Source organism: Carassius auratus, chromosome 22 (genome assembly GCF_003368295.1).
Source record: "Carassius auratus strain Wakin chromosome 22, ASM336829v1, whole genome shotgun sequence".
NCBI lineage: Eukaryota > Metazoa > Chordata > Actinopteri > Cypriniformes > Cyprinidae > Carassius > Carassius auratus.
The window spans coordinates 17863128-17888791 of NC_039264.1; the positions used below are offsets into that span (position 1 = coordinate 17863128).

General features: G+C 39.3%; 2 protein-coding genes across 2 annotated transcripts; both read right to left on the reverse strand.

The window, feature by feature from the left end:
* Positions 1-1719: 1719 nt before the first annotated feature.
* On the reverse strand, positions 1720-17905 carry LOC113039867 (structural maintenance of chromosomes protein 3). Its single transcript, XM_026197998.1, has 29 exons — positions 17690-17905; positions 17105-17180; positions 16562-16600; positions 16385-16452; positions 15913-15984; positions 15757-15836; positions 15595-15673; positions 15071-15188; positions 14663-14838; positions 14497-14577; positions 13929-14093; positions 12567-12688; positions 12149-12362; positions 11144-11247; positions 10834-10933; positions 9706-9866; positions 9470-9611; positions 9238-9388; positions 9002-9154; positions 8306-8457; positions 7221-7379; positions 6585-6692; positions 6390-6498; positions 6063-6310; positions 4206-4418; positions 3441-3629; positions 3174-3351; positions 2519-2625; positions 1720-2351 (listed from the first exon to the last, which is right to left on the reverse strand). The coding sequence occupies exons 1-29, from the start codon at positions 17702-17704 to the stop codon at positions 2280-2282; spliced, it is 3651 nt and encodes a 1216-aa protein (XP_026053783.1). The 5' UTR covers positions 17705-17905; the 3' UTR covers positions 1720-2279.
* A 1623-nt stretch (positions 17906-19528) lies between these two features.
* Positions 19529-24761, reverse strand: LOC113039873 (dual specificity protein phosphatase 5). The gene is made up of 4 exons (XM_026198007.1): positions 24277-24761; positions 23106-23248; positions 22523-22742; positions 19529-20266 (listed from the first exon to the last, which is right to left on the reverse strand). The coding sequence occupies exons 1-4, from the start codon at positions 24638-24640 to the stop codon at positions 19854-19856; spliced, it is 1140 nt and encodes a 379-aa protein (XP_026053792.1). The 5' UTR covers positions 24641-24761; the 3' UTR covers positions 19529-19853.
* Between the last annotated feature and the right edge of the window lie 903 nt (positions 24762-25664).

The window sequence follows — 25664 nt, forward strand, 5'->3', positions numbered from 1 at the left end:
TCTGTTAAGAAAACTCACTTTTCCTTTAGGAGAAAAAAAACCTGCGAATGAAAATGCAAGCATACTTACCCCAGTAAAAAAGTGATGTATTTAAAATACATTTATTTCATACCAAGTATAGTTCTATTATATTCTATAATAATCTATTAACATTTACTGAAATATCGCCCTTACTGACATAAAACTTATAATTAAACTTTATTTGAAGAATCACTTGCACATTTCTTAAAATGAAGCCTAAAATGTGTTTTAATGTCACTATTTAAGGAGGATTGTGTAATATTTTAATAATATTGGCCTGTAAAAGCAAGATATTTAAAGTGTACCTAAAGTATCCTTGCACAGATGAATGCACAAATATATTTCAGTATATCTTTAGTTGAACCTCTGCACAATAAAGTACAAAATTACATAGTATTCAAAAAGTACAACTGCAGGCTATTTTTAATAAGTACATAAATATGTAAATGCATTTATAGTATACTTTGCATTAAATACTAGTACATTTTTGAAAACGAATTTTTCACTAGGGTATAAATAAAGTACGTATAAAATAATAACAGTAGCGTTTCCATATAATCTTTGCCGAAACTCAAAACAGAACATGCATGCATTACAAACAGTCAAAAGTTTTCTTATATTTTTATCCAAACGCCCCAGAAAAGACTGTGATCGTACGGACAGCTGAATGTCGCGTAACAGTCATCCCGTGGCAGTAAAGTGACTTAAAGAGCCATTGAGACAGCAGCATCTGTTCTCCCAGCAGGCCACTGCTCACAAAACTGACAAGTTTAATGGGACCCTAACACCGTTCACACAGACAGACCGAGTCAAGGGCACACGGGAAGACCTAGTGCTTATCGGTTTGACACGGCACCTGTCAAGACAACAAATTAACTTGTGGGCTGAGCGACTGTAAAGCAGGGACAGATTTATGCGAGGTTTATCGAGGCCTCGCCGTGATTATGGGGTGGTTTCTTCTGATGATTATCTCAGTTGCTAGAGAGCGGCTCTGGCTGAGAGAGGCGCATGAGCAGTTATGAGAAGAGAGATGGACAGGCCCAAAGGACCCTTGGACCGCTTTAGCCATCAGCTGAGCAGATAAAATTGCATTTGTGTTGTTGGCAAATGGAAAGAGGATCCACTTTCCCCTCAAGGTTTCAGTGAACTTGACTCACCTTTAACAGAATGACTACAAACCTAAAACAGACAAGCGTGATGGTTTCCAAAGCCTGATCTCCACACGCAACTCAAATCTGCATGAGCTCAGGGTTGACTGACTCTGGGATGGAAAACAATGACAGAAGCATTATGAAGGAGAAATGCTAAACTGTTTTCATATTTTATATAGTTAACGTTTAAATGATATGCTCAGGATTGACATCTTACCTTGAGATTTATGTTATAGGAGCTTCTCAAAAAAAAAAAAAAAAAAAAAAACACCTACAAAAGCAGATATAAAAAAATATATAAAATTGTATAAAAATAAATAAAATTGATTAAAATATAGTACACCAATTATAGAACTTCACAAAAATAATCTTATATTTTTATAAATATTTATACATAAAATGTACTTACTTGCCTGAGCCAAAAGCATCGTCCAAGTCTTGATTTGTTTTTTCTTCAACGCGTAGCACAAGCACATAATGACGTAATAGCATTAAAACAGTAAAGTGTGTGTCACAGCGCCCTCTAGAGGCAAGAAACCAGTGCATGTTGATAAAGACCAGGGTTATTTTATTATTTTGGGGGGTAACAGAAGACACATTAAGAGACTATAAATCACAATGAAACCAACAAAACAATGATAAAAAAAAACATTTAGGCTTCGGGAAACCTACAAAACGAGCCGCTCTTGTAGATCGCTTAAAAAAAGGGAGTATGAAGGAACAGCTGGTGCTGGTTTAGAGTATTGAGGACGACCGCAGCTCTTTAACATACACCTAGCTGTGTATTCAGTCTCGGACACTGCACACGTTCCCCTAATGAAGCTCAACTCTGAAACGGAGCGACTTGACTTCCTCAACTTTAAATAACTCGGGCCGGTGCAGGTGTAAAGCAGGGCACGTTTCATCAAGACACTGGAAAACGTGTTCAGTGTTTATATATAGGAGAACTAACAAAGAGGAAATATAAAATAACTGTAAAAGCACAATTAGTCAGTAAATCCTGTTCAGAATACAAGAAAGAAACGTTGCATTCATTCCAACTGGGCTTTAGGAGGAAACACACCAGCTGAGACGGGGAACACGAGTGATACAGGTGCATTGTTTCTGTTAGCCGTGAGTGGTGTCGTCCTCCACAAAGTCCTTCGCCTGCTCTGCTGAGATCACGTCGATGTGACTCACCTAACACACACACACACACACACACACACACACAGAGTTAGTCTGGGGACCTCATCTCTGCAGCTTCAACTTGACAAGACTTCCATTTATAGTTCAGTTTCTGCGCACAAGACTCATTTGCATCTGCTAATTACTTGGCACATCAGAGTGCTAATGTTGCCTGTTACCTTGTTTCTGAATTTGACGCCGTAAAACTTATCGGCTGACTCCAGAAGCTCGGGTCTGAAGGTCGTGGTGATGAACTGAGCATGTCCTGCCAGCTCCACGATCATGTCTGAAAGACAAAACAACACACTGATACACCCAAAAAAATAATAAATACTAATAGAACTAAAGCAGAAGCTTGCAACCACCAAAAGCAACAATATAGAACTATATAAATATATATATTATTGTTTAAATGAAAAAAAAAAAACTTGTTTGTAGAGGAAAAGGCAACATTTTGTTTGTAGTAAAAATATATATATTTTTTTATTGTAGTGAAAACAAAACATTTTGTAGTTAGAAACACTGTGGAAAAAATAAAACCAACAAAAAAAAAAACGGAAACTTAAAAAGATTTGTGATAGAATAAAAATATGAAAAGAAAATGTGAAAAAAAAAGAAAAAAAAAACATTAAGTGAAGAAGGAAAAAAATGGGGACATCAGAAACTTAAAAAAAAAAAAAAGGTAAACACAAAACTGTACAATATATACACAGTTTTTCCTTCAGTTAGCTGTTCTGGTGGAGTAGCGGTTTACTTTTTTTCCTCTACTGAAGGGACTTTCAGTGCTGAAATGCTGGACATCTCTGAGGTCAACACTTTACTGGCTGATGGTACCTGACACTGCTTTTCTGTGCTGGGCGTCTAGAGCCTGGTCGATTTCATCAAACAGGTAGAAAGGAGCAGGGTCACATTTCTGGATGGCAAAGATGAGAGCCAGAGCCACCAGAGACTTCTGACCCCCAGAGAGCTGCTGCATCTCTCTCATCTCGCCCTGTTTACCTGTGAACGACACCTGACACACACACACACACACACACGGCTGGTCAGTTATCAGCAGCAATAACTGCAGACGAAACACCTGATTCTGCATCGTCTCCTCACCCTGATGCCCACTCCAGTGAACTGGTCTACACTGGGCACACTGCTCTGGGAGGAGGAGCCCCTCTCACTGTCCGCTCCCTCGCCCTCGTCCTGAGACTGATTACCCTCAGTGTCGCCCTTCTTCATCACCAGAGTGGCTTTACCGCCGGGCACCAGCTTCTGAAACACCTCGCTGAAATTCTTCGACACCTGTAGAGACGGAGCAGGATGCTTAACTGGGACCAGACGACATGTTTCTGCTTACTGTGGTAGAGAGTCCTTTAAAAAATATTTTTAACATGGGGAAAAAAAAATTGACCCTGAAGAACTAAATGTTTGTTTTGAAAACTAAACATTCTGAAAAAAACAAAACCAAAACCTTGTTTGGAGCAAAAAACAAAACGAACGAAAAAACAAAAAAACATTTTGCTTGTAGTGAAAATAAAATAAACTGTAGTGAAAACACAGTGAAAAACATTGTTTTGTTTGATGAACAAAAAATAAACCGTTATGTAAAAATGTTGCAAAACAAACTTGTTTTGAGTCTGCTGTATCAAAAACAGTTAGCAGACTTAAAAAATAACTAAACTTTTTTTATTGGAAACAAAACATTTTGTCTGTGTCAAGATTAGAAACTTTAAAACGGTATTTTATTCGTTTTATGAAGTTTTTTTTTTTTTGTTAGTAAAAAAAGAAAAAACGGACAATGCTTATTTTTTATTAGAGATGTAAAAATAAAACACATACTGGTATATTGAAATATAAAGGTGTGTCTTGTAGTGGTACCTGTTTGAAGGTGAGCTGGATGGCCTCGTATTTGCGCAGCTCCAAGACGTTCATGAGCTCCATGATGGATTTGTAGCCTCTCTCCAGCTCTTCCTGTCTCTTAATCAACTTCTCTTTCTGCTCGGAGAAGTTGACGAACTGGTCCAGGGCTTTTTTATTCACATGGCTGTACTTCTTCAGCTCTGTGTTACACTGCTCCAGCTTCCTGAACAACTACACACAGAATACTTACAGGTAAATCAACACGTAACCAATGAAGTGGTATGAAGCCTCTCAGAGGACATGGTGATAGAAAATGAAAAACTTCTACTCAAATGCATTTGTGTTGTCTTAATAATTTCTTTGCTTTCAGAAGCAGCTCCAAATGCAGTTTCTGAAGGAACATTTTCTGAGCAAATACATTTAGCGAAAGCACACAAAGCTTCTCGAGGTAGAGATAACACTTTGTATGCAAGTGCTTAGGTTTTCAGAGGAATTTAAATATGTTGTGAGTTTATACGTTTCTTGGGGTAGTGGAAAAAAGTTTGTGAGTGATGCAAAGAGTAAAAATTAAAAGATAGAGTGAACACAAAGCTTTTCGGGGTATTTTTATGAGAATTTTACGAGTGGATAGAAAGGTTTTTAGGCAAAATACAAAAATCCTGCAAGCAAATGGGAAAAAAAACTGCTTAACTTGACAAGATTTCTGAAGGAACATGACAATTCTGTGTGTTTGCATGTTTTTATTCGAGAGTAAGAGAATATTTTGAATGTTAATGCAAGTTTGTGCAATGTTTCATGTGGAAAACTGAACTAAACAAATGCAAACATTTTGTGAGAAGGATAAGAGAGACAACTAGTAAATGCAAAGGTGTCAGGGAAGTTTAAAAAACGTGTGAGCAAAATGTTTAAACATATGCAAGATTTCTAGGGAGAAGAAGATTTTGCAAATGAAAAAAAAAATAGTTTAAACTTGTAGTTCCTGAGAGAATATGAAATGTCTGCACATGTATTAGGTATATATGTATAGGTTTTCAGGGGAACAAAATTTTGCAAGCAAATGTTAAATTTTACAACAAGTAAATCGTTTTTTTTTTTTTTTTTTTCTAGGGGAATATGACAATTTACTGACCAAAGGTAAAAAAAAAAAATCAGCAAACAAATGCAAAAGTTTCTCGGGGGGAAATTTCTAGGGGGTGTTTGCAAATGAATGCAAAAACAACTCATATATAGAGTTTTCATTAACCTCTTCTTTTTTATCACCATGTCAACTTAGTAACAGTAACTTAACGCAGTTTGGGATCGGCTCCAAATTATCATTTTGCAAACTACAAAAACGTGTCAATTTCTTTTACACCCAAATGCACGCAACGCCATAAATCCCACTTCTGAACCTGCAAGAGAAAAGTCCAGAAATGGCACGATTCAAAAACCTCCCTCCTCAACTCCAGGCCCTCGAGTTCACCAAGAGAGGGTGAAAACACAAGAGCGCGGGGACGGGGTAATGAAGAATGAGTCACCTCTGTGTAGGAGGCCTGACACACAACAGAGCCCCTGACTTGAGGAAGATCAACTAAGACGACGAATATGAGAGCCAAGGTGGGAGGGCTGCGAGACTGGAGGGGGACGAGAGGGAAAACTAAAGCCAGACGTGAGCCCAAGACGAGGAGGAGGAGGCAAGAGGTCGCTCCTCACTGGATTACACAAGACTTGTTCATGACCTCATTTGCGACTAGCTATTTTCTGAGCGAGAAGGAAAATGCGGGTTAATATCACTCTAAATGAGTCACAGAAACGTATACAGAACCTCACCGTGAACTTTAACTAAAGAGGAAGAATAACTTCACACTCCAGGGTAAAAAAAAGGTGCTGCTGTACCTGTTTGAGCGTGAGCGTCTGGTACTTCTCGAAGGCCTCCTGCGGCAGGGAGCCCAGCTCGCGGATCTTCTTCATGCATTCCTCTTTCTTCTTCAGCAGCATGCCCTGTCTGTTGGTCATCTTCTCCAGCTCCTTCGTGTCGTGGTTGATGGCTTCGTTCTGCTCCTTCTCGATGTTCTTCCAGCGCTCCATACTCTTCTGGTGGTCCTTTATTTCCACCTCCGTCTTATCGATGAGGGAGTCCAAATCTGGAAATCGAGATGAGAAACTAAATGCAGACCCACAAAAGTAGGGCTTTATATATATAGACCATTAATCTTCCCTCACCCTCAGATCGAGCCAGAGTGTCTTTTATGCGTTTATTAATGCCGTCTAACTCTGACGTGGTGGCTGTGAGGACGGTTCCTCCTTCGGTTTCTCTCAGTTCATTCAATTCCTACAAACACACACTTTATTAAAGTACTACAAGGCATTGTGTTTCACAGAAGTTTTATTGGTGAAAGAGAAAACGGTTCTCTTGACCTGCTCGACTTGGTCGAGACGTTTGCGCAGGTTTTCGTTGAGGTACGTCTCTACTCTGGTCATGATTCCCTCCAGCTTGATCCTCTCATTCAGCAGCTGTCTGTTGTCCTACAAACATGTGAAAAACAAACATCTCAGAGGGCTAAAGCCACGTGTTCGGGTTTAATCGCTTATTATAAAGCCAATTTTAGACTCAAAACAGAACATGTGGCTTTTGGCCGCATCTAAGGGAATAAATGAAACTCATATGCATATGCTTCAATGCTAAGCCCCGTCTGAGAGTACAAAAGCAGACAAATTAGCAAACCAAATTGAAGTCCATACGAAAATAACAAAGGCTAATGATGTGGGCCGGTTATACAACATTTAAAGTAGCTTATCAATTGTTTGCTGTGTGTGTCGTGTGTCGGGCCGGAGGTGGGAAAGAGCTGCAGCTGTGGCTTCGGGGCTAATTCTCAGATAAACCTAAATAGAGCTTCAGACTGACTAACAGGGGATTCAAAAAAAGCACGGTTTGGCCTGTCTTGTACAACAGTGCATTTGCAACAATTGAATAACAACAAAACTGGGTGCTGGGGGTGGTCTAATAAATTGAAGCACTGTATATGAGGTCAGTCTGTAATGGTGTTGTTGAACCTGCTGCAGCTGTCTGATCTCGTCGTTGAGGTCGTCCACGCGGCGCTGGTCCTCTAAACTGAGCTGAGAGAGCAGGTCTGTCCCCAGCTCTGCCTTCAGAGACTCCCGCGTGCTCTCCATGGCGTGCAGACTGGCCTCCAGACTCTGAAGACTGCGTTGCTGGGGGGGAGACGCCACACAGAAACCCATTTAAAGATTCGGTTCACAGATAAAATGATAGGCAACCCTCTACGGACACTTATTTTAGTTTACTCGCCAGTCAGTCAAGCTTTATAATAATCAAGTATCATTTAAGAATACAACTTTAGTAATTAGAAGTAATCTTGATAACCATGTTTGAATACTTATTAGTCGTTTGAACTGAACATTTTAACTGGACTGGTGGTGGAGCTTTTTTTGGTCATTTAGTGTTTCTGTATATGATAAAAAAAAAAAAAAAAAATTGGGAAGACCCCTACAAAAATACTGATGAGATAATAGGAATACGATTCCTACTAATAAGAACTAAAAAAAACAGTAAGGATTACTAAGGATTAATGAGCTGCTGGATTCATGAATATTAATCAGGTTGTGTGTGTTCGCTTGAACTGATTTGCTGAAATCAAAACAGGAACAATAATAGGTGAGCGCCAGCCAATGAGATTAACTCCACCCACTACCGGGAAACCCAGCTGTTCTTAAAAGCTAAAGACTTCCATTGCTGTTAGCTAATGCTGTTATATTGACAGGAAAATTATTGTTTAAATGTAGCACGTCAATTCTCTCTCTCTCTCTCTCTATCTCTCTCTCTCTAGCGACTGCAATTTGTGCATCTTAACACTCGAGTTCATGGTACATTAAACACAGGTGCGCTGCACATCCATTGAGGAAAAAAGCACAGCTCGCAAGTGAAAATAGTATATCTGTGCTAAACTTAGCCTCCAACTCACACACTGGTGAGTAAAATCTGAGAATTTATCAGCCATTGGCTAACATTAGACATAATTTAGTCGCCAGAATGAAGATCTAGTCACATATGCGAGTGATTTACTCACAATGTAGAGGGTTGATAGTAAATAATAGCAGTTGTGGTATTACGGAGTTACCTTGGGCATGAAGGTCTTCTCTGACTGCTGTCTCTTCTCCTTCAGCATCTTCATCTCAGACAGTATACTGTCTCTGGACGCCTTGAACTTCCTCTGCTGGGTCTCGATCTGCTGCATCTGATTCATCAGCTGATCAATCTCGTTATTGATACGTGGAGCACGAGTTAAGGACAAGACAACAACCCCCTTCCTGATTATCTCTTATTTCTGTAGTATTATTATAATGGTATTATAGCATTTATTAACGTTAATGAGCTTTTATTCATGAGTTTTTAAGTTATTTAAAGTTTAAGGTTTTGTTTTCAGTGAGCTGCCAATACAACATTTTTAATTTAAAATGTTGTTTTTAATCCAATTATTTGTATTTTATTTCAGCTTTATTTCAATTGACAACTCTTAATAGTGTTTTTTAACAACAATGCTGCTTTTTGAAACATCATACTAATCCGATCATACTAAATCCCTTTTTCTCAACTGTACAAACACAGTCTGTTAAACACTTATTCGGCCTGTATAAAATGATTACGTCATGGTATTAGCTCTGAATGACTCACAGGGAATGAGCCACACACGTTAATAACTAGCTGACTCACTCGCTGATCCTCTATGACCTTGTGTCAGCTCGGCCGATACGATAAGACACACATGATTAGGACTCAACAATCAACTTGATTGAGGCGTGTACGAGGAGGATATGTTCAATATTTCGCCGCAGGTTCTCGTTGAGCTTGGCCTCCAGTTCTCCGAGCTCCTCCTCGGCCTTCCTCATGTCCTTCTGCAGCTCCAGACGGGACTTACGCGTGTCGTAGTAGCCACCGGTCAGAGCGCCCCGATGACTCACCTGATCACCTGATACACCAAAACGAGGGTTTAAGAAATCATCCAGTCCGTGCAGAAGAGGTGCACACACACGTGAGACGGCGTGGGTTTACCCTCCAGTGTGATGCAGTCCATGGTGAAAGCTCGAGCCAGCTGGGTGGACACCTCCATGCTGCGGCAGATCAGCGTCTTCCCGAACACGTGCTTGAAGGCCTTGTCGAAGTTCGGGCTGTAACGGAGCTTGCTGATCATGGGGATTGCGTCCTGCAGCGAACGCAGAGAAGGAATCAGAGGTCATGTTCACCGATTTACACTTTAAATGTCACGTCAGTGGTGTGAGCTCACGTTCGTCTCGGGGTAAGCGGTGTCCCTGACGTCCAGTTTGCTGAGGGGCAGGAAGGTGACCTCCCCGGGCAAGTTCATCTTATTAAACTCCATCAGAATCTTGGTGCTCACTTCATCCGTTTCTACGATGTGGTAAAACAGCCTGAACACACACACACACACACACACACACACAGCACCATTACTCTCAGATCCACATGAAGCAGTAAACTTTGATAACAGCCTGTGTGTCCGACCTGGTGCCGGCGGTCACCTCCACACAGGTGTAGAAGGCAGGTTCACAATCGAAGTTGTTCATGATGATGCCGTGGTACCCGTTGATGACGTGCTGGTTGATGCCCTTCCGCCGGAAATGCTCCAGTACTTTATTAATGCTGTCGATGCCGTTCAAAATAGCCTGGAGGAAGAGAAAAACACTGCCTTTCAAAAGCTACTTTCATTTGAAGCCAGGATCCCGCTTCATCTATACCGACTGATGTATATTTGTGTCATTTGGGAGCGCTGCTATAATTAGTGACTGACTCAGTCCGTGAGAAACCGTCCAGCGGCCAAGTTGAGCTTAGTTTCAGCCGATGCACAGTTGAACCAGTGTGGGCGGCTTTCTTACACGCTTTTAAACACATACTCACTGGTTACTTATCATGAACTCTCGGTAAAATCTGAATCGTGACATGGCTCAGTGTGATCATCAAATCTCAAAAGCTGTGATTTAATTCAATTAAAATAAGCACTGCATATTAAGAGTAAAGCGTGGTACTGTGTTCATTTACACACAAGCATTTTCAGTTTCTGGTTCGGTTCAAAATAAACAAACAAAAGTAGTAAATAGTAATTAAGTAAATTCTGCTACAAATTAATGTCCTTCTACATCTGCTCTAAATTTCAGTTGCTAATAATGTGCATTTTCTGGGAGCGAAACCACATTTTTAATGAGAAGTTCAAATAAATCGGCTGTTGTCGATTAATTACACTTGAAAGGCTTCCAGTTTGTTTGTTTTTTAAGTACTAATTTGTCCAATTTACACTAATGTTTTACAGGGAAATATTACATTTGTACTTTATATTTAGTTTTGTTTATTTAGTGCTACTAATAATTTAAATAATGACAATACCTATCACTAGTATTACTACTATCATCATCATTGTTATTAGTCATTAATATGCAGTCACACGTTTTGGCTAAACGGTGCAAAAAAAAAACTATGCTAACGGAAATAATGTAGCCCTGTTCTGACGTAACAGAACATTACATTTCCCGTATTGAACACCAATAATACCAGTAATGCACCGATTATCTGTCCACAGTGAGAGCAGTGACACTGACAGACGTGTGGGGAGCACACAGGTCTGTTTCGGTGGCTAACCTTCCCGGTGGCTGCTCTCAGTAGCTGTTGTTTCTTCTCCAGCTCTTCTCGTTTGGCTGCCAGCGCCTGCTGCTCTGCGTTCTCCTCTCTCCACAGGTAGCTGCAGGAGGAGGCACACGCACACACCCATCAGGCCTGGGGTCAGCAGGACACCCTATTCTATAGCTCAGCGTGCTGTGAAACCTATGGCTCCTGGATTATTAATAACCAAGACGCCAGGTGAGGAGGGGAACGGTTCTTACAGGAAATAAGAAAGGGTGGGACGTTGGAAAAGTGGACCGAAGCCAGATATTTTTCCCATGGTGCTTACTTTCTCTCGCTCTGAAGTTCATCTTTTCGGTTCTTCACCTCGTAGTACTTCTTGTCCAGCTCTTCCACTCGAGTCTTCACCTCACTCAAGTCCTGGTCCAGTTTCTGCGGCCGGAATCAAAGTTGGGAAGAAATGTTGAAAGGTTCAGAAACATCTTAAAGGAATGGTTCACCCAAAGTTCATTTTATGATTAAGTTTAACTCATGAGTTTGTTTCTTCATCAGAACAGATTTGGAGAAACGTAGTTTTATATCATTGGTTCATCCACAGATCCTCTGCAGTGAATGGGTGCCGTCAGAATCAGAGTCCAAACAGCTGATAAAGACATCACAAGTAATTTACACCACTCCAGTTCAGCAATTAACATCATTTGAAGTGAAAAGCTATCTCTAAGATGTCTAGAAGACTGTAAGAATCAAAACCATCAAGGTGTTTTAACTTTAAAATGTTGCTTCTGATCAGAATTTGAAAGTCATTCCTTTGAGAGCCGTTTTGGACTGTTTTCCATGTAAGCTGTGTTTGATTTACTCCTATAATATTTCTCTCCTGATTCAGATGACTTTGTCACTGGAGAAAGCTAATATTTTGGATTATAGACCAATTATCTATCAAAAGCAATGGTTTGAAGTTAAAAGCATCTTGATGGATTGGTTTCTTAAAACACACTAATTTTCACTTTTCAAGACGTTAATTGATGGACTGGAGTGGTGTGGATTATTGAGATGTTTCTATCAGCTGTTTGGACTCTCATTCTGACGGCACCCATTCACTGCAGAGCATCCATTGATTAGCAAATGATGGAATGCTACATTTCTCCAAATCTGATGAAGAAACAAACTCATCTATATTATATATGGGCAGAGGGTGAGTACATTTTTTTTGTCATCAATTTCTAATTTTTGGGTTATCTATTCCTTTAAAGAATAAATGCTTCTCATAAAACTGGCAAAAGTTAAGTATCAGCTGTTCAGTACCACGATGAGTTTTAACATCGCCAAATCTTACAGTGTACTGCTCCAGGTTTCTCTCTTTATTGGCCTCGGTGTCCTCCAGATCTTTGTGGATGGCAGCGATCTGCCGTTTCTTGTCGTTGATGGCTTGATCCAGAGACTTCAGCTCTTTCTTGATCCACTTGTCCCTCTCTTCTTTAGAGGTGAACTGACTGCCTCGGCCCTGTTTGGCGTACAGGTCTGTCCGCTCCTGTGTGGCTTGAGCCAGCCTGAACAATTCACAAACAAACAGATGACTCCAGAACTAAACATACTGCAAACATTACGTATAAGACAGTAGGGGTAGCAATAAGCTAATTATAGGTTTTGGGGGACTGTGACGTAAAAAAAAGTCCCACCCCAGCTTCCTGTTTCAATAGCAAGTACAGTATAGTAGCACTTCATGGGCCGTTTCAACACCTCAAAGAGTTTACCGGGAGATTCCTCGCTCCTCTCGTTCTTTCACAGCGTTAAATTTGGGTTCTGTTTCCTGCAGCTCCTTCTGTTTTTCCTCGATCTTCTCCAGAAGCTTCTGGCGCTCTTTGAGCAGTCGTTTCTGTTGGACAGGAAGCCAGAGGGGACAGAGGACTGAATCACAAACAGCCACATCAATTCTTGAGTCTCGCCTCTTTTTATAGAAAGCCTAAACACATTTAGCATAAACGCGTAAGGAGGTGTTCATATTTAAATGGAGAAGAATAGACCGCACACAAACAGGTGTGTAGCCTCAGCGTCATGAGCAGAAACAAAGGGGATCTCCATCCGAGCAAACCTGCATTCACATTCACCAATCTACGGGCAAATGACGCACTTCTGCCTCTCCACACACACACACACACACACACACTTGGCCAGGTGGGGCTAATCCCGCTCGAAGCCAAGCGAAAGTGTGCATTTGACACATACAGGGACACACAAGCGTTGTGTGTGTGTTTGCGTCTGGCTCCGAGCCCGGGCTGCAGTGAGTGTGTGTGGATGGTGACGCAGACGGAGACACTGCGGACCCTCTGTTCACTAGAGCCCGCCAGCATCTCCTGCAGCTCTCTGGCTGTTAGTGGGCTTTTAGGAGTGTGTTTGCATTTGTGAGCATGTGGATCACACCCTTGTGTTTGCTTGTGTCAATTCAGGCACCGCTTTGTTTCTGCTGCAACAGCAATGGAGAAAAGCAAGCAGGTGAGTATTCGTTTGAGGGAATGGGGTTTATGCTTAAATGCAATCTTATTGAAAAAATAAATGAAGAAAAAATGTGCATGTTATAGAGTTTAGCACTTCATGAGCTTTTTACAGTTTGATTGGAGTAAAGCAAAAATCACACATACATATATATACACACACACACACACACACACACACACACACACACACACACAGAGTAATTTAAAGGTATTCACAGCAACATAAAAATAACCTTAATATTTATACTTAAATATTTACCTTAAAGACATTGTGCCAGAAATATATTACTATCATTCAATTGAATGTGTGAAATCCTACTACTGTTGAAAAATTTATAAAACTTTTTTTTTTAAGGAACAGTCACATAATATTTCTTCCATGTTTTAATTTTAATAGTAAATCCCCTTTACTTGCAAAAAAAAATACAAGTACATTTTAATTTTCAAAGAGTGCTGGGTGAACATAAAAAAATATATCTAATAAACAGTAGTGTAAAAAGGCAACTTTCTCCTTTCCAAGATGGCACTATGAGATGTGTGTGTGTGTGTGTGTGTGTGTGTGTGTGTGTGTGTGTGTGTGTGTGTGTGTGTGTGTGCCTGTAGCGTGTGTGTGAGTCGCACCCTCTGTTCGCTGTTTCCTGCCAGCTCGTCCTGCAGATCTTTGGCCTTGAGCTCCAGTTTGGTCCTCTGTTTGATCTGCTCCTGTCGCTCGGCGCTCAGCTGCTCCTTCTCCTCCTTCATGGCCGAGATTCGAGACTTCAGCTCCCTCACCACACGCTCAGTTTCCTACAGAGACACGGAGATCACACAACATAAGCCGTTTCATGACGTGCAAAGGCAGATTCTTAGTCAGGCTTCCTATTTTTATACTTTATTTTCAATTTGTAGAGCCAATTTCTTAGACTGACTGGATGAAATGTGAACTTGAAATCAATGCTGATCTCTTTGATAATAAATGATCTTATTGAACTCGACTCATCAGTGCATGGTAATCTAAAAGGAAAAGATGTTTCCCTTCAAGTAAAGCTTCTTTGTAGAAGAACCAAACCCATTCATGAAAGAAGAAATCCGTCGTGTTTACAACTGTGACGACAAGCGCTTCTCTGGATTTAGACTTTGATTTCATTCGGTGAATATAGTTTTAATACAAACGCATTTGAACAAGAAGTCAGTGAAGAGCTCAGTTTACCTCCACTTTGTCTCGAGCGTCTTGTTGAGCGTCTCGCAGTTGTCTCGATTTGTCCCCACAGGTCTCTCTCTTAGAGGACAACTAGAGGAGGGAATCACACCGTCTTTAAATGATCGGCCGCGAAGCATCCTACAGTGTAACAGATCGTGTGTACTGACGCGTGTACCTCGTCCAGTTTGGCCCGCGTCTCGTTGAGCTCCTGGTTGTAGATGGTGTACTCCAGAGCTCTTCTCATTTTGTCCCACTTCTGGTACTGAGCCAGCTCCTCTTTCTCATCCTCCAGAGTGTGCAGACGCTCCTCGATGTACTTCAGCAGCTCATTAATCTTCTCTCGCTTGCCCTCTGTGCACACACACACACACACACACACACACACACACACAAGAACAAACCACACGTCACAAACCTCTGAGACCAGAAAACAACAACAGGCAAACATCTACTCCAGCGATTCGGTTTCACAAACCAACACAAGGACAACCAGTTTTCTTACTTGATCGATTGGAAATGATAAATGGCATTTTGACTTTAATGAGGACACTTCTGAACAGAAATAGGTCAGTGAAGGCTCTACCTGTTTCCTTCATGAGCGAGATACTCTCCTCTTTGCGCTCGTCGTAGACTCTGGTGCCGGCCACCTCTCTGAGCAGCTTCAGACGCTGAGAGTCAGGCGCCGTTGCCATCTGATTGATCTATTTACATGTTTCAGACAGTACAACAAGTGTCAGAAAGAGAGAAAACTCATTTACAGCAGATGCACCACTTTACCCCCAAGAGCCACGCTCTTGTTTGCAAACGAGCATTAACGGTAATGAAAGAGATGCTGTTGTTTGCTACAATCCACCATCCACGTTTTCCAAACCTGTATGAGTTTTGTTCTTCTATTGAACACAAAAGAGGATATTCTGAAGAATGAATTATAGAAGTCAATGGCTACCGTCAACTCTTCAGAGAGCAGGATTCTTTAAAACGTCTCGTTTTTTGTTCAACAGAAGAAAGAAACTCAAGCAGGTCAATGACCACAATGTTCATTCTTCGATGATTATTCCTTTAAGTGCTAACATCTGTAAACAGCCACTGATCACGTGTCCCCTGTACCTTTCCCTGCTTGACGATGTAGTAGGGGTTGCTGCGGGAGAAGCCAGCGCTCTCTAACAGGTTCATCACGTCGTTCTTCCTGAAGCACACACAACACAACTCATTCATCTCCAGCTCTGAGAGCTCAACGCTCTTCTGATCTGTCACAAGAGCTACACTTACGTGACCATCTTTTTGTCCAGGAAGTACTGGTCTTTCTTGGCTCCGATGACGCGGCGCAGAGACACCTCCTCTTTATCAATCTGAGGGCAATGAGCTCAAGTTACTCGCCGGTCTTTACTTCAGTGCGCTTCTCAACATTTAGGAGCAGTTTCTTACCGGCAGCCGGTTGTCAGAGTTGTCGAATATAATTTCCACAAAGGCTGAAATGACTCGAGGACCAGTGCCTTCCTGAGAATAACATCAAAGTGCATAGTTCAGCAGAGTTAGTGAAAACTATATATATATATATATATATATATATATATATATATATATATATATATATATATATATATATATATATATACACACACACACACACACATATATACATATATATATATATATATACAGAATTAATAAATTAAATATATATATATATATATATATATATACAATTAAAAATAAGAATCAAGGAAAATACATAAATGTTGTAAAAATCTAGAAATTACACAATGTTTTTTGTTCTTAGTTGTTGTTTTCCTAAATTATTGAAGTACAATATTTAAAATTTAAATATAAATATATAAATTTAAATATACATATACATATATATATATATATATAATAAAAGAATCAAATGACTGACGTGAAGCAGAGCCAGACGCTGCTCTGGACGAAGATGACTGAACTCATCACTGAGCACAAACTGAATGGCTGAAGGGGAAAACAAGAAAATCACTCATCAGAATATGCACCTGCACCTTTAGTGTCTTGATGTGTATTAAATTAATGTATTTATTAAAAATATATATATTTTACTTACCATAAAAGAAGTTACTCTTTCCTGATCCATTTCTTCCAACTGTGAAAATTGAAATGTGAAAACATTAATACATTTTAAAACGTATTTAAAATGTATTTATTGCATTATTATTTACAACTATAGTTTTCTTTTAATTTAACTTCTAAATGTATTATATTTATGTTACAAGGTGGATGTTAAAATCATTTCCCTGCATGTCATATATGATTATTGATGTGACAAAATCTACATATTTCAACACACATTACAAAAAATATAAAATATCTAAGGCAAATCTGTGATACTGTCTGATTTTATACATTGTAAATACATATTATATATTAGAATTCTCCAATGAATCGTGATTCTCTCTTCAACGATTCTGAACATTTCAGAACCCATTCTGAGCTTGTTTATTTTTATTACTCATGGCACGTGCGCTATTACATTTGATATCATATTTTATGTGTTATTTTATCTTTGTCATTGATTGATTGACCCATCTTCCCTAGCCTATTTCTGCTCTGATGAGGGTGTCCCGTGGCAGGAGGGGGACAGTCTTACCGATCACGTTGTGTTTGGAGCTGAAGGGGTCCACCACAGTCTGATCTCTGTAACTGCGAAAGCCCTGAATAATCACCTGAACACACACATGTAACACACAACCCGTCAATATTTTGTCACACAACCTGGCAGAATGCGTCTCATACAAATGTGCTAAAAAAGTAAACAATAACTTATGTGCGTAACGTATATAAAAAAGCACATCATGTTATCATCAACAAACAGAGTTACTATTTACAGAAGAAACAGCTGTAACTTCATTTTATACTCGTAGTTTGCTCGCATCTGAACAGCAGCAGCAAGCAACAATTCATTTCAGTAGTGACTGATTAATATACATTTTACAGAATAAACTTGCTTGCAATGTTTTGACAGGTAAGGCTAAAGCTAATGCTAACTTCATTGAAGGCAGAGTAACGTTACTCGTAAAAACGTACAACCCAGCATGCTCGAGGTTAAGGAAAATGCGTTTTTGTGCACATCTGGCAGTTAGGATATGTAAATAAGTGGCTGAATCGCATATTTCAGCAGATGAATCACAATTCTACACACAGCGCGTGGGTCGCATCTCAGTTACGTTAATACCTGTTTAATGTACATGACGGCTTCTGCGCAAAACTCTTCTCAGAAACCAGCCGAATGAAGTCGAATTAAACACCCTCCTCCTCAGAGAGAAGAAGGGTTTAAGAGAAGATCAATATGCCTGCACACCGGATGAATTTGTCCGATATTTACTCCTCTGGACTATCAAATTTTATTTTCCCTCCCTGCACGAAACAGACATAACAGTCAAAATGGCGACAGAGGCGGGACGAACGGACGATTCGACTTGATTTTTTAGGGGGATTTATAATTATTGTTTATTATAAACGTTTAAAGGAATAGTACTGGAGCGCAGAAACGTCGTATTTCAAGATACCTTAAGTAGATATGTTAATAATTAAATTATTAATGAGTTCCTCGCTTTTACATAAGTTTCATATCCATTTTGTCTGTAACGCTACCCCTATTTCTGTAAATTTAGTTTAGTCCGTCGAGGTAGAGATTGGGCGCCAAGGCAGCTGCTAGAATAAACACTTGAGTAATGTTCATTCATCATTAAGCCTCCTTTCACGTTTTTTCTTTCATTCTTTCTTTGAATCCATTTAATGTATTTCACCAACAGAAAAGTATCTTAGTATTTTAATGTTCTTTATGCAGTACATTACATACTAAATAGAGAAATTATAGATACTCATTCAATAGCACATTTTCTTTCAGACTTAAACCTTCTTCATAACTGAACAGTGTTGTGTAAGTTACTCTAACAAATCATGACATTTAGCAATTCATTTCATGTTCAACAGTGTAATTAAATTACTATACTAATTACGCTCTCTGAAAGTTTAATTACTTATTACTTTCTAAATCCTATCCCAACCTTGACCAGTTGAACATACAAGACATGAAACTGCTATTTTAATTCTTTAAAATAAATAATAGAAAACTGCATAAATTGGTCTTGAATTGACCAAAATATAGGAGCAATTTTACATTAAGAACATCATTTTTTTTGTTAAATTCCCTATTGTTTTATATAGAATTGTACAGTCTATACTGTATCTAACGCAGGTTCATTAGAAGTAACTGCAATGACAAAAATTAAAAACTAAATTACTCTTAGTAAAAGTAAATGGTAGGCTTTACACCCAACATGACTAGACTAGGGATACTGTCTATAAATGATACAATGGTGGTCATTTATTTAGAATTATCCCAAACCTGAAGGAGGGAAATAAATTCATACCCAAATGGTAATTAATATATGCAAAGCAAAACACAAACTGATTACTTATGGATTCAGTCAGATTCTGTGAATAGCAATTGCTGTTTTTGTGCCAAGTCCAACACATGCTCTTTTTTTTTCTCAAAGAATGGGTATTTTGTTATGTTGTTTTAATATTTAATCACAAAAGTTTTTATTATTGCTAATCATTTTGTTGATGAATGTGTTCATAATGCACTTTTTGTGTATCTACCTTATGTTTGCATTTCAAATGGGCTCCAAAATTTGTGTTGCTTTTGGTAGCAGTGTAAAAATAAAAAGGCTTACATATGTTCCACTCAAAAGTTTGCCATAGTATATATACTTCTGCAGTATTTGTCACAGCAGAGGTCACTGTTGTATCTTTTGACTGTGGCCAAAAGTCCTTATGATGTTTGGTGAGGGCAAACATTTATACTCCATGTCAATATAATAACAATGACATGTTCCTTTAATGACAAAAGTGGTTTTTTTTGGTAATTATTGGTGACCGACGTATATTTTCTTTCTGTTTTTAGAGGAATATCTGCAGAATAAATTTGAAAATGGTCAAACATGTTAAAAAGAGCAGAGTAAATCAAACACACTGATAACAAAGAGACACGATGAACAAATTTTATACTTCTGTAAAAATGTTTATTAACAGATCCACAATTAATAAAAAAAGAAACGGTTGAAAAAATAATAATAATTTAATTTGCCCAGCTAGGCGCTGTTGATAGGCAGAACATCATCGAGCTAAGGCAGGTATTGCAGTGTAATCATTGTGCAGTGGTTTTCTCTAAGGCAAACAAAATCAAAAAGCAAACACTGTCTTCAGTAATTATTTTTTAATATATGAAAACATAAGCATTTTTATTCCCTGTGATAGTCCATTGCTTTTTTCAATACACCCGTCCATTATTTTTCAAGTACGCTGAGACTGTGGTGAGTCAGGCAGCCATTTTAAGGCAGCGCAGTTATTGGACTCAGTTTAAACTGGTGAACCGACGACTGGATGGGCATTGGTGTCAGGAAGGAGGTAGGGAAGGTGAAAACCGAGGACTCGAAGTTCTCCGTTTCGAGTGTGAAGTCACCACTGAAGAAGGTGGGCATCTCCTGAGAGGCAGGAGTGACAGGAGTGACAGGAGTGACGGACGGAGGTGTGGAAGAAACCACCTCCGACTCGAACTGCAGTAGTTGACCCATGAAGCTAAAATTGGGCGAGACGATGGCGCGCCGCTGTCGGATGACGTCAAAGGCCTGCTCCAAGCGCAACCGTTGAGTTTTCATGATGTACGCCATGCAGATGGTGGGAGAACGAGAGATTCCAGCCTCGCAGTGGACCAGCACTTTACCTCCATCCGCTTTCACACGTTCTGTGGAGAGAAAAGACAATGAATTAATTAGGAAAGCTCTGGAAATAACAGCATGAGTCACCAAAAACACTGTCTTTTAAGTCAAACTTTAAGCCAGGCTTTATTCGTAAAGCACATTTAAAAACAACAGAAGAGCCCTGTGCACTTTTAGGCTTATGAAAAGAGAGAAAAATAATCTAAGGTGAAGTAGTAGCACCAGACAAAATAATAATGACTGTTTTCAAACAAGTTTCCCCAACACGATCCTCATCTGCCATTGGCCAGTCAAACAGATAGCCCCGCCCCAAAACTCACACCATTGGTTTAGCCAGTGTTGCTATGCTGGACTGGTCAAATATTCAAAGAAACAAAGCAATGTTTTGAAGTCACCACAGAGACAAAGTTTAGACTTTCAAGAGAAATTATGAAATTAAGAAATTGATGTCGCATTTATGATTTCACTGAAATCGCTTGTAGATTTCATCAATAATTACACAGAAACGTCAAGCAACATATTGAATTGTATGTGAAATTTTGGAAAAAGAAAGATTTAAAATTTCTTCTTTTAAAACGTACTTCATAAACTTAAAAAAAAATTGTTACAGTGTACGAATAACTTATAGTTTGAGCACATTCATTTTGGTATATGAAATAATTTACATTATTAGGGAACAAGTGAAACGTGATCATGGTCATTTTTCACGTATCTTCAAATAACCTCTGTCCATTTTCGCTCGGCTTATTCATTTCCTCCCTGACCCTTTTTTTATCGTCATGTCATATCGATTTCATTTCCACCCCAAAAAGTTCTGACACACAAATCCATAAACTCACACCATTAGGACAAGCTCAGATTGCGTATTCCTAATTCAATAGAGCTAAGCAGATTCCAGCCTCATATCTCTGAACGACGCACACACGATAAGATCCCTCGCTGCTGCTGGTCTCTTCAAAACAAAACCTGCTGGTGTGAATCACGCCTGAAGCCCATCTGGAGCGGAGCGGGGCCGAGCTGTGGGCGTCATAATGACTATCACACTCGCTAATGCACCTAAATATTACCACACACTCATTAGCCGAAGCTTTCAATGGATTATTCTTTCACTGCTATCGCTTTCCCACAGGAGACCAAATTATCTCATGGTCTCTTATGTAACATCGTCTATATTGAGGTAAATGTAAATTAAACTTGGGTATAATCGAATTAAATGTGGGATACACGAGACAGGATGACATAGTTAAAGCCTCACCAGAGAAACTGAAATATGAATACAGGTCAAACAGGGAGATTTGGCCACATCTGAAGTCTATGCAAAGAACGCTGACACTCTTAAAACAAGGGGTTTCATGTATTGATGTCATAGAAGAACCATTTTTGCTCACCAAAGGAACTTTCAGTTTCAATTTCGGTTTTTTTTAAAGTGATAAAGAAGTGATAGAAATATGGCCTAAATCTGGACTTGTTTTTGACAAGCTTCCCACAAATACTGTGTAAACACATTCACCTGATAAAGAAGCTTCGAACAACCTACAAAACCTGTGACAGTACAGTCATAGCACACACAAACACACACCTAACCATCGACTCATCCACTGACACACTGGCCACACCTGTGATACGCAAGATCCTGGATTACTCTGACCCCTGAGTCACAGTGACGTCTCCGTTTATCTATTTGTTATTTTTTTTTATTTTCAGTAGGAGCTGGTATTAATTGCACTTCCCAGATTACAAGTAACATGGGATTAAGGTGTTATTAAAGGCGCAGTCTATTCGGATTATGGAAATGATGTGTTAGTATAGCAGAGGAAGTCTTATTTTTAAACGGCCTGAAATTAGCTCCACTATCTATAGGTCTGTGCTCAGTTCTGGGAATGGTTTTAGCCATACAGCTCAAGTTTACATAACACTAAAGATGTTGACAGTTAAAACGTCTTTTTCTTATAAATAACGCAACAGGCGATTAAAAACGTATCAATTTTAACCACAACCAAAAGTCAGACTTTTGAAGTGCCCAGAATAGTTTAAATGTGTTAAATAAAAAAATAAAAAATTATAAATAATCAATAAAATTGCTTTTGAATACAAAAATGTCGTGTTTAAAATAAATAAATAAATAAATAAATAAATAAAGAAATATTATATATATTTGTTTTAAGCTGCTTTAAATAAATCTATTTACAAATATTATAACTACTTTCAGTTTTAAATAAAACAATAAGAAAATAAAAAATTTATACACACACACAAAACTATAGTATATGTACAAAATTTACCAATAAAATCTATGGCCTCCTGGAAGTGTGAGCTGATATCTGCCGTGTGACTGTCCTCCACCGGGATCCATTTGTAGTCATACTGTCCTTTGGCGGGCCGCGAGTCCCTGCGTGAGACGTTCAGCAGCGCTGTTATGCGGAGGTCACTCAGATAGTCCTGTCTGCAGGCGTGATAGGCACTGCCCAGGTATAGGAAAGGCAAGATCTCCACCGGACGTCCCTGAAAAATAACAACAATACACAGATATCACAACTGAAACTCTCAAGACAGATTCACCACCCGAAAACAAAAAGGTTCTGTACTGGGACCGTTTGACCTTTTCATAAAAACTGAACAGCAGACCAAAGGTCAGACATAAAAGGACCTCAGATGTCCGTTGGATGTCTTTGAAGGCTTATAAGGCGGATCTTTGGTTTGGATAGATGGATGGTTAGTTTATGGAGAAGTATCTTTAACCACATGGTCTTTTTTGACTCATATTTGAGGGGGAGGTGTCGCAGAAACACCTTCAGTTAAGAGGAAGTGGTTTCGGTGGAAGTGGGTTGAAATGAGGAAACAACAGCTCGCTTTCTTCTCCCTTACCTGATCATAGTCCGGTTTGTGGTGAGAACCCAGTTTGTCACAGTGACTGCTGACGCCTCTTTCACTTTTGTCTTCGCTCAGATCCACGGGCTTGGTTTCGGTGCAAAGCTCGGGGTAATGGGATTGGAAGTTCTCATAGCCTCCTGGAATGAGAAATGTGCCGTTATTATGAGTCGTCAAGGATTGTTGAGTCGTTCACCTTATCAAGAGCTTCACATGTTGCAGTTCAGAGCTGACCGGAGTGTGAGAGGCGAGAAAACATTCCCACCAACAGAGGGAGAGTGTTCATGAGCTCGTGCGAGAGCTTGATTTTCAGTCATCAAAATCTCCTAGTTAAACTCAACATTTCACCTGAACAAACTGAATGAATTAACTTAAAAATCCCTGTATATTTGAATGCAATATTATCACTGAAAGGAGTAAACATATGATATATAGCTACAAATATACTGTGCTCTCTGTCTGATTCATCCGTCCTTTGACGCACAAAGAGAATTTATCTCTTGAAAAGTAGACAAAGCTCTGATCTGCTCCATCAAACTAAATACTAAAGCTATTTCACTATACATACATACATACATACATATATAAATATATTTTCTTTATTATAATATAATGCAAATCGCAATTATATTGTAAAATGCATTAAATTAAAGTGTATATGTGTGTGTGTGTGTGTGTGTGCACATTGTGTTAATTTTATTATATGATTTTATTTTTATTAAAAAAATAACATTTAAATTATTTTTATTACAGTAAATATATAAATACATGTACTTTTAGAAGTCTAGTATAAAGTTTCATTTTAATTCAATTAAAATGTATTTATTTTTAATATAGACATGCATTTATTTATTTTTCACTATAAATATCACTTTATGAGTATAACAGTTTGTTCATTTAAATGTAATTCTTCCATATAATTCTCCGCATGATTGAGACACTTGTAAAGAATTCTAAAATAGATTGATTTTTTTTTAATTAGGCTAGTATTATTATTAATTGGTATACATCTAAACATTCAAACTATTTGTTTGCTTTGACCTGCAATCGTCATTTTAAGCGTAAACCAAACTTAAATGAGACCTTGAAATATTTCAAATATTAGATCTTAAACACGTCCTCTTGAGAAAACTTTCAAACGAAAAAAAACCGAACAATCTTTACTCACCTTTTAGGAAGCAGATGCTCGCGCTACTCGCCAAGTGCGATAAACTATTGATGACAATCTGAGCAATGCTGTCTTTCTTTAGTTTTTGTAAATGAGGTGTGCGGTCATCCAGAGCCACGACGGCGGAGATGCTGCCCTCGCGGAGCCGAAACAGCGCGTTCTCGTCCGGGATGATGAACTGTAGAGGCACCGGTCCGCCGCGGGACCTCCGGACCACCACTGAATTCAAGTTGACATTGACGGAGCCTCTGATACTCGAGCTGGAGAACGAGAAATACGGTCGACAGTCCACAATCAGACAACTTCCACACTCCTTCCGTATGATCTTCCTCAGGCGGCGACAGTCTATGCTGGAGACCTTCATGATTGGAGTGACAAAGTGAAATGTTTGTAGTAGGGACGTGAATGTTTCAGGGGTGTAGGTTGCCTACTGAGCCCTGTGTGCTGAGCCTGAGTCTACATTTCCTCCAAGGGGATTCCGTCGGATCGCTTTTATATTGATGGAACCTCCGGGGCTTGACGTCACGAACCATATATGGACATGTCGACACGGGAGCGCGCCCGCATTCTGTTTACTAAACCCGCCTCTGAAACGGCGATGGAAGCGAATACTTAAAGGGTTAGTTCACCCAGAAATTAAAATTATGTCATTATTTACTCACCCTCATGTCATTCCAAACCCGTGAGTCCTTCACTAATTTTCAGATCACAGATTAAGATATTGTTAATGAAACCCATGCATGCATAGACATGTTCTCAGCCCCAGAAACATAGCAAGGGTGGCTAAAACAGTCATCAGTGGTTCAACTTCAAGTTTGCAAAGCTACCAGAACGCGTCTTGTGCACAAAGAAAACAAAAATAAGTTCTGGGGAAAACACAATATGATTGCAATATCCATGCAAAGTTTAATTTAATTTGATGTTAAAATATGTTCTGGGCAGGTGAAGTCACGAGTTAAACGTGACGCCACGGCCTGAAGTTCGCGGTTCCCTCATAGCAAACAGCAGCCCATCAGCATCTCAGATTTCAAGAACACACAGGCAGCAATATAATCATTTTTCAACTTAAATAAAACAACCAAGCATAGGGTAAAAACATTAACCCAAGCAGCTAGGACAAAATAACCCAGCATTGGCCCTGTCCAATATTTACCCAGCGCTGGGTTGGCAAATAACCCAGGTTGGGTTGTTTTTAACCCAGAATTTCTTTTTAGAGTGTATGTTCCTGGTTCTGGGAACATCTTAGTTGTGTTGCTCTCTATAGAGGGTCAGAGAGCTCTCAGTTTTCAACAAAAATGTCTGTTTTCTGAAGATGAATGAAGGCCTTATGGTTTTGGAACGACGTGAGGGTGAGTAATCCATGACAAGAGTTTTCATTTTTGGGTGAA

What these genes read in the sequence shown, in the direction of transcription:
- LOC113039867 (XM_026197998.1), bottom strand. An exon ending in AGCGTCTGGCTCTGCTTCAC is followed by an intron (nt 15,985 to 16,384) that starts GTCAGTCATTTG and finishes TGTTATTCTCAG; the next exon opens with GAAGGCACTGGTCCTCGAGT. An exon ending in GAGGTGACCGCCGGCACCAG is followed by an intron (nt 9,612 to 9,705) that starts GTCGGACACACA and finishes GTGTGTGTTCAG; the next exon opens with GCTGTTTTACCACATCGTAG.
- LOC113039873 (XM_026198007.1), bottom strand. Translation starts at nt 24,640, where the DNA reads ATGAAGGTCTCCAGCATAGACTGTCGCCGCCTGAGGAAGATCATACGG. An exon ending in ACAAACCGGACTATGATCAG is followed by an intron (nt 22,743 to 23,105) that starts GTAAGGGAGAAG and finishes GTTATTTTTCAG; the next exon opens with GGACGTCCGGTGGAGATCTT. An exon ending in GGAGGCCATAGATTTTATTG is followed by an intron (nt 20,267 to 22,522) that starts GTAAATTTTGTA and finishes TTCTCTCCACAG; the next exon opens with AACGTGTGAAAGCGGATGGA.